Genomic DNA, 9400 nt, shown 5'->3' with positions numbered 1-9400 from the left:
GAAAAATTTCACACCTTCTCGAATTTTTTTCTAGAAAGTGGGTAGAATTTCGGGGGTATGTGTAATGACCAAAAATAATTGTAATTAACCTCTGTAACTAAATATAATTTTTTTAGTATGATTTGAAATTTTTTAATTTCGTTTCAAAATTTCAGTACCTACTCGAATTTTTTTTTCGAAAGTGGGTAGGATTTCGGAGGTATGTGTATTCACCAAAAATGATTGTAACTGACCCTCGTAACCGAGAATAATTTTTCCAAAACAATTTGAAATTTTTGAATTTAATTGTTAATAACTTTTTAACTTAGCCATCAACAAATTGGTATTCTTGATTTTCGTCTTATTTTGGCCTCTAGAATCCCTCATTAAAATTTTTCCCAGGAACCGAACACCCTGTATAGTATTGAAATTTAGTTTGCAACCAAGTCATGATTGTCTTATCATTTCGTTATGGAGCGCCAGAAAACTGACGAGAGTAAGATGGTCGGTACAGATCCACTTCATTCAATTTTGAACTTCACTGTAAATAGTGATGAAATTTAGTTAGCGACCAAGTAATGGTTGTCTTATCGTTTCGTTATGGGGCGTAAGAAAACTGACGAGAATAAGACGGTCGGTGACAATAAGTGCCAAGCTCGTTACTGACCACGCGGCGCTTAGGGAATTATAATTCATCGTCCAAGATGAAGGCCCTCGCATATCGTTCGGCATAAGAGCGCCGAACGGCGCCAGTCGTGTCGCATTTAAGCGCGAATCATCGTCGCGGTTGCGTCTAACGCGAAGCGCTTTTGAACTTCGCGAAGTCCGTCAAAGGCCAAACTGGGTCGAACATGAGACTGTGCCTGGCCGTGTCGATTCTGATCGTCCTCGTGATGGACGACCAGGTCGACGCGAAGATCCTGTCGGAATGCGACGCGGCTCGCGAGCTTCAACGGGCTAAGATCTCGAGGTCCCTCATCAGCAACTGGGTTTGCCTAATGGAGAGCGAGAGTGGGTTGAACACCCAGTTGGTCTCTGGCCCGAAGACGGCCTCCAGCTACAGCTACGGCATACTGCAGATCAACAGCGCCAAATGGTGCGCCAGAGGACGCCGCGGAGGAGTTTGCAACAAACGGTGCGAGGACTTCGCGACCGACGACATCCAGGAGGCCATTGCTTGCGCCAAAATAATCGTAAATCAGGACGGGTTCAAGGCGTGGGACGGATGGCTTAAGAAATGCAAGAACAAACCTCTGCCGAATATTAACGATTGCGAGGGAGTATAACCATCGATCGAACCTTTTGCAGCAATTATACATGTATCGTGATACGTATCGGGGATTACAAAAGTGGCACCAGCAAATAATCTTTAACCTTCTTCGATTGGAATGCACTATTGACATTTACGATCGCCGCGACTACTCGGAGTGCCAGTTGCTATGATATTGTAATCGAGTATGAAATGTAAATTTGAATTAATAAATCGATGGTTAAGTGATGCCGTTTGTATTATTTCGTAATTTAAAAATTTATACCATTGATCTGTCTCCTCTACGATCCCTCGTTTAGTAATTGTCGACGCTTAGAAATCTGTGTATTTTTCATCGTTTAATTCCGTTTGGCGAATGATTTTGAACGCGGAAATTTGATTATAATTGACTGACACGGTTCAACGCAGTTTAAAGTTCACTCGAGTGCGACTTCAACCAGCGCTTCATTGATAAGAATGAATATTTACGAATGTAAGCCACATATTTACGGACGCTTGAAAAATTCTATCGTTATGTACGAAATAGCACAAATTTCGACCTGATATTGTATGTTAGAAATACATATTTCTTTGCATATTGAACGCGTGCGTTTCGTACATTTCCTGGAATGTTAGATAATTGCTCGAACTTCTTGGTAGTTATTTTGTGATTATTCCGACGATTTCTCCATTTGATTTATCGGGTTTTCTACAGTGTGAGGCGTCGTTAGCAATGTCTTATCGCATTTTTACCTACGAAGTGAAGAGGGTATTTCTCGCGGTATATTTTATCAGCTGTAACAGCTTCCAGAGATATTGTACTCGACAAGTAAGCTGGTAAATGTATCGAGTGGAGTTATGTAACGAGATATCCGCGGTGCAACCTCGACGACTGTCAAAGATAACTGTTTCAAAACAACACCGGTTAAGAAAGAAACATTCCCCATCCTGGCGTTCGGTGAACTATCGAATGAATATTCGATCATTATAATATTTACATATTCATGATGTGTATCTTGACATTCGCGACACCAGCGAAGAGATAATATATCTCGGCTATAGTTACGAATCGATTGAACTTAACCCAGACGAATCGATGACTCTGTAAAATCATTCAGGAGGATAATTTATCTGGCACGGTGAACGCAGGTTACCTGCTTTCCAGCAACCAATGCGAATCCACGCGAAGAAAACAGACTATAGCGCTGGTTGTTGGCAAGTAGGTTTTCTGCTTTCCAATATAGTAACACAGACGAGGTATACGAGTAGACATTACATCTAATACATTTTCTTGACCCATTTTTATGGGGCTCTACAGCCTCATTATCATTTTCACTCGCAACATTTCCAACAAATTACAGAAATGAACACAAGAGGAAGTGGAATTCATTCTTAGAATTTCTACATATTCTTCACTAAAATACGCGTTATATGCATTTTGAAACATTAGAATGCTCCAATCCGTTCAGAAGTTATGATGTTTTAAAGACACGCATGACAATTTCAGTAGAATATTCCTGGTCAGGCATTATATTTTCAGTAAAGAATTTTTTTTCTCGAAAGTACGTAGAATTTCGAAGGTATGCATATTCAACAAAAATGATTGTAACTGACCCTTGCAGTCAAAAATAATTTTTCTACAATGATTTGACATTTTTTAATTTCGCCGAAAATTTATCCACTTACTGAATTTTTTTCTCGAAAGTATGTAGAATTTCTGGGGTATGTTTATTCACCAAAAATGATTATAATTGACCCCTGCAACTGAAAATAATTTTTGTAAAACGATTTGAAATTTATTTTTTCGCCGAAAAATTAAAGCACCTTACCGTCGAATTTTCTTAAACATTCGTTTTAGATTTCTAGTAATTTTATTTGACACCCTATAGAAAAGTTCTCTAATAGTTTTTTGTAGGTATTCATGAGCTCTACCCCAGCAAAAAGTTTCATTGAAATATATTCATTATTGTAGGAGTTATGGCTGTTTGCAAATTGGACCATTTATATGGGGTTTTTCTCACTTTACGGGGTCAAGGAACTACTTATCGAATATTTTTGGAACGTCAACATATTCTCCACTAAAAAGGGCGTTGTTTGTATTTTTAAACTTTAAAATCGTCCAATCCGTTCAAAAGTTATGACGTTTTAAAGATGCAACAGAAATTTCGGAGCGACATTTCTGGCCTGAAATTATATTTTCAATAAGGAATTTTTTTCTCAACAATGGTTGGGATTTCGGGGGTATGACTATTCACCAAAAATGATTTTAATTGACCCCCGCTGCCAAAAATAATTTTTCCAGAGTGATTTGAAATTTTTTAATTTCGTCGAAAATTTGTCCATTTACTGAATTTTTTTTCTCGAAACTGGTTAGGATTTCGGGGGTATGATTATTCACCAAAAATGATTGTAACTGACCCCTGCAGCTAAAAATAATTTTTCTACAATGATTTGACATTTTTTAATGTCGTCAAAAATTTATCCACTTATTGAATTTTTTTCTCGAAAGTATGTAGAATTTTTGGGGTATGACTATTCACCAAAAATGATTGTAATTGACCCCTGCAGCCAAAAATAATTTTTCTACGATGATTTGACATTTTTTAATTTCGTCGAAAATTTATCCACTTACTGAATTTTTTTCTCGAAACTGGTTAGTATTTCAGGGATATGTTTATCCACAAAAAATGATTATAATTGGCCCCTGCTGCCAAAAATAATTTTTCCAGAATGATTTGAAATTTTTTATTTTCGCCGATTTTTCTTAAAAATTTGTTTTCCATTTTTAATTAATTTGTTTGAGGCTCTACGGAAATGTTGTTTAATACTTTTTTGTAGGTATCCATGAACTCTACTTCACAAATAAATTTCAAGGGAATACACACGCTACTGTGGGAGACCATTTGAAGCAACTACTTCCTTCTTGAATCCCCGAAGTTATACAAAGCTCCAGAACTCATATAGAAGGTGGCTGTACATTAGTGTGTGTAAGTGGGGGAGTAGTTTTCCTCGAGCACCGGTCTGCCGTCTGATAATACTGAACTGCCTTTTTCAATCCCTCCCATAATCAACCCATATGTATTTACTCACATACTACAGGTGTCTGCCCGTCAATACTAATGTAGGAGATTTGTGATGAATATTTGTGTCACGCTGTAGTTTGGTTCAATGTTAACTTATGTGCAAAAGGGTTGAAAGTGTTTTGTGAAAAAAAGAAGGGATTACTAGGGTCAGCGAGACAACGGGGAGAGAGTAACGAGTGATTGGAAAAGACGGACGGGATTTGAATTTGTGTTGTCAATTAATGTGATTTTAATTTGTGTAAAAAGATTGTGTGCTTGGTGTATTTCAAATTCGTTCATATAATTATATCTTTTGTACATTTGTTCCAAATACAATTCTCTTTTTTAAATCCTACACTAATTCAGTGAATAATTTCTCACCTGAACGAGGACGCTAAACTCACCTTCGAATTTTCAGACCGGTATGGCAATCAGATTGGGCCACGAAAGTCCTTGCATAAGATACAAGGTTTATCCGTATATGTACCTCGTCTGTGATAGTAGCGCGCTACTCGAATCAATTCATAGAGGGTCAGAGGATCGAGATCGCCTTACGTAGCTATCTAAAAACAAAGTAGCCGCATGAGAAATCTGATGGATTCGGTACGTGTGATAAACGCGATAAAAAAATACGAGTAGTCATTAAAACACTCCATCTACCAAAGAGATAGTAGAAGAGACGGTGATTCCGCGAAATCCCCGAGCGTAAGAAAGAAGCGGGACTTCTTTCCGCGCAGGCTGCGCCGAGGAAATGATAATTTGTCGCTCAAGCTCAAGGTTATCGCGTAGCGTACGCCGGCGGTGCGACGAGCGACACAAAACCAAGAGCCAACACGCGTCACATTTCATCGCGAATATCCGTCGCGGTTGCGTTGCAAATCGAACACTTGGCCGCGATAAAATACATCGTTCGCGCGATCATCGAGGGGTCAAACCGAGATACAATGAGATTGTGGTTGGTCGTGTCGGCCATGGTGGTCCTGACGATGGACACCCGTGTTCGCGCAAGGATCCTCTCAGACTGCGAGGCCATGCACGAGCTACAACGAGCCGGGATCTCCAGAACTTACATCAGCACTTGGATATGCCTGATGCAAAACGAGAGTGGAATGAACACGCAGCTGGTGACTGGCCCGAAAAGGGCCTCCAGCTACAGCTTCGGCATCTTCCAGATCAACAGCGCCAAATGGTGTTCCAGGGGACACTCGGGTGGCATATGCAACAAACGGTGCGAGGACTTCGCGGACGACAACATACAGGACGACATAGTTTGCGCGAAAACGATCATGGACCGCGAGGGATTCAAGTCTTGGGACGGCTGGATGAAGAACTGCAAGAACAAACCGTTACCGAACATCGCCAAGTGCAGACGATAACGACGAACGCGACGACATCTATCACTTTGCATCATTCGAGGTTATCGAACTAGTGGGTGATGGTTCCGTAACGTTTATATGGGTTAAACTCGGTTTATCCGTATTCGTGCTGCTCCTCGAATCGGTTCGTACAACGATGGGATTTCGATCGCTTCGAATCTCTAAAATATCAAAGTACTCCGAAATCTTGATCGTCTTGAAAGTCTTACGAGTCAAACAATACATATTTATAATAGCTATATCTTCCCAGATTTTCTTTTGTTTATCAATAAAAATGCATCAACAGAAGCAATGAAAGAAATTTACAATTATTGACGTTATCAAGACTTTCAACGCCCCTAAGGCTTGAGATTTTTAACATCGAATCCTACTTGAATCTGTGTTGCAGCACGCAAAAAGATTCGAAGAAATGCGAAACGATTAATAATCTACGGATTATCCCCTCTACTAGCGTTTATCCGATCGCTCGAGCAGGTACCGTGACGACGTTAATTCCGACAAACAGAGTTCTAACGTTCGTTTCGTTAGTGGAATTGGAGTATGGAAATTGATGAGAAAGAATGACATTTAAAAATAATCGAAAGCAACACTGTTCGATGTTTGCGAGCCCAGTGCGAAGTTCACGAGCGTGGTACCGGTCGGTTTCTAACCGATAAGGATAATCGAAATATTTATACACAGATGCGGTTATTTTTACATGCATTTGAATACGAATCGATGAAATATATCTTCGCGCTAGCTACCAGACGCTTCGAACATTTCCGACTCGCACAATTTATTTGTTTGTTATAGCGATAATTTCTTCGTTGCTTGTAAAAAGTGCCATATACGTATCCGATAAGTCTCTTATCGCGTTTTTGCTCGTAGAGCGAAGCAGGTAATTGTTAAGTTCTGTAATACTTTTATCTACCACTTCTTGGAACGCTCGAAGAGATTGCCGTTTGAAAACAGTAGGAGAGGCCATCAAAATGGAAATGATACGGCACAGATGCGTAAACAATATTCAGCCCATAAAATACATTGTACAAAATACATACACCCACTCTAATTTAAATATCTCAAACCAAATTTACATTCACGAACAAAATTCTTCGATAATGAACATGAATAAACATAGAATCAAGAACCAGTCGAAAGATAAAATCCGAATACTATTACGCAAGATGCTACAACTTCTTCGAGGCTAAATGTTAAATAGCCTGTGTTTAAAAATCCAAAGTCACTCGAGATTTTAATAAGAGTAACTCGACGAAACTTCGAATGTATCTGTTTAAATAAATTTTATATTAAGCTAGATCGAAGTTTATTATTTTATCGTTTTGTTTGCACGACGATTCGATTCACTGTGCGCGATATCGAACGATGTATCGCAACGAGAAAAGAAGCACATCTTTTAAACACGACCACGAATCGATTGGAACCTAGTCAACAATGATATAACCCGTCGACGTGATCATACATGGGTCGCCCGACTTGGTAAACAGAATCGGTCGAAATAGTAAAATCGTTTAGAAATGCCGACGACCATTAGAATTACAAAGCTGGACGTGACGCGAATGCATGAATTTCTTCCTGATTTCGTTCTCTGCTCGGAAAAAAGTATCGCGACCGTTCGATTTTTGTCCATTAATTTAATTTTATTACGTCCGATCGTAATTGCATTTGCTGGACGATTACGATTACAAAATTTCGTCCGTACAACGATTCGAACATTTTTAAAACGACCTTTTGAAAGCGCGCCTCTAGTTCGACCATCGATCATTCGAAATCGAAGGAAAAAGTATCGATGATCGATACTGCCGCGGGACATTCGATGTCGTCGAATTTTTTCGAGGAACGTTGTTGAAACTAGGACTATCAGGGTTACGAGGCATAAAAAGGCAGATGTTGCGTAACTCGCGCTTCGAAATGTCAAGTACACGTTATTATAGTGATACGAGTTAACGCGCAGGTCCAGTGAACGTGTTCTCACGCGATAAGACGAGCCGCGAAGCAACACTTTCTTGGACGATCGCCTCGGCCCGCTCGTCTTTCCGCGTTTCTCTTTTTCTCTTTAAAATCGATCGTTACCACGTGTTCGAGCGTTTTCACGATACGCCTAGGAAAGACGACAGCGAGTGCGTAAACGATTACGCAACGAGTCCGTAGACTCCTTGCGACTGAAAATTCTTAACTCGGTCGATAATTCTCGACGACTCCAACGAGATTTTTGACATTGCCAAACTTATTGGTAGTAGGTAATTCAGATTTTTTTTGTTAAAAAAAAGGATAAACGAAAAGATTTGTCTGAATTTCTGATAGAAGAATTCTCGAAACTACGGACCAAAATGGTCAAAAAGGGAATAAGGAATAAGGAATTGCGAATGCAAAACGTCGAACGAAATCGAAATCGATCGACAGAGAAATCGGATCGTGTCTCGCGGAACACCCGTTAGAATTTCAATTAGAGTGATGCGTCGATCTAAGCCTGCCTTTCCAGGCGAACATTGCCGGTTTACTGGCAGAGGAGGCGTACTTGGACAGTCTGATGCACACGCGGGGATGCACGTAGGTGCAACGTAACCGCATTTTACCTTAGAGGTGAGTGTGCATGCACCTTTCACTAGCGGAAGTGAACAACTGAGACAAACGCGTGAGAGCGACCCGGGTCATCGTTGCTTCTTTCATAGGCGGTAGCCAAGCCATCGGAGGGCAATCTACTCGTGATACGGTGATCGATCACGGACAATCTCCACGCATAATCGCTTCTAATTACAGGCCTTCCGAATGCTCCGATCCGGGGGTTGAAAAGATTTCGTAAACGACTGTTTTACTGCTACAAACTAGAAACACACGAATAAAAAATAAATTCCAATAGTAGGGGCATTTCGAATTTATCAGAAAGTTCGTTAGGTAATAAACTGCGTATCGTTTATTAACGATATTGATTATCGATAGAGAATAATTTCAGGATTTACGACCGCCATTACGAGTATCAGGCGCGCAAGGGAGGCGCGGATTTACGCAATGGCGGATAAGCTGTTTAAGAAGAGTCGATAATCGTAAATGGTAATGACAATAATTATTAACGAATCGATTTATAGCGTCGTCTACGATAAGAGTGAAAAATCAGTTACGGAATCCACGGCTGGTAATCGTGAGAAGCCGCGGGAAGGATCGCGAAGCAGTAAATCACGTAACGCGTTTGTACGGACGAAGACGGCGCGATAGACGCAATAAACCTCGCTGCACATGTTGCATTTCTCGATGAATTAGTATTGAATAACGGTGCACATGCGAAGAATATTAACAAGCTTTTCGTCGGAAGTACATAAACACTGAATGGGAGATGTTCGTTCACAAATGGTACGAGTTCCAGACATCTCGAGGAAGCCACTCGACAAACAAATCTGTTCGCTGAATCTTCTTTGATCGTAACACATTGTCTACAACTGTCTCGTAACTGTTCTCGTCGATTTGGAATAACGTCGTTTGCAAGGTTCGCGAAATCCGCTTACGGTTTAATTAGAAACGGTTTCCTTAGACGCGTCGATTACCCGGGAGAGCTCGAATTGATTAGACAGACGTTCTCGCGTTTCCGGTAAGAAGACAATTTTCGATCGCACGGAACGTAAGGTCGAGAGCGTGGGTTCTCAGGGTGCATCGTGCCGGTTCGCCGCAGGAAGAAGGAAGTGCGCGAATCGATCTTGGAATAAACGAGTCTAAGTAACGGTGAACCATGGCGAACGAGAAGA

At 40.5% G+C, this 9400-nt stretch overlaps 2 protein-coding genes across 2 annotated transcripts; both read left to right on the top strand.

Moving 5' to 3' along the window:
- The first annotated feature begins 724 nt into the window (after positions 1-724).
- Positions 725-1477, top strand: LOC122400235 (lysozyme-like). The gene has a single exon (XM_043401587.1). The coding sequence runs from the start codon at positions 831-833 to the stop codon at positions 1263-1265; it is 435 nt and encodes a 144-aa protein (XP_043257522.1). The 5' UTR covers positions 725-830; the 3' UTR covers positions 1266-1477.
- Positions 1478-5066: 3589 nt separating this feature from the next.
- On the top strand, positions 5067-6956 carry LOC122400236 (lysozyme-like). The gene has a single exon (XM_043401588.1). The coding sequence runs from the start codon at positions 5235-5237 to the stop codon at positions 5664-5666; it is 432 nt and encodes a 143-aa protein (XP_043257523.1). The 5' UTR covers positions 5067-5234; the 3' UTR covers positions 5667-6956.
- The last annotated feature ends 2444 nt before the right edge of the window (positions 6957-9400 follow it).

Source organism: Colletes gigas, unplaced genomic scaffold, assembly GCF_013123115.1.
Source record: "Colletes gigas isolate AHSC1104 unplaced genomic scaffold, ASM1312311v1 Colletes_gigas_Sc00016, whole genome shotgun sequence".
Lineage (NCBI taxonomy): Eukaryota > Metazoa > Arthropoda > Insecta > Hymenoptera > Colletidae > Colletes > Colletes gigas.
Note: the sequence above shows the minus strand (reverse complement) of the source record. Positions and strands in the feature narration are given on the sequence as shown.

Coding starts and splice junctions, on each gene's coding strand:
- LOC122400236 (XM_043401588.1), top strand. CDS start 5,235: ATGAGATTGTGGTTGGTCGTGTCGGCCATGGTGGTCCTGACGATGGAC.
- LOC122400235 (XM_043401587.1), top strand. CDS start 831: ATGAGACTGTGCCTGGCCGTGTCGATTCTGATCGTCCTCGTGATGGAC.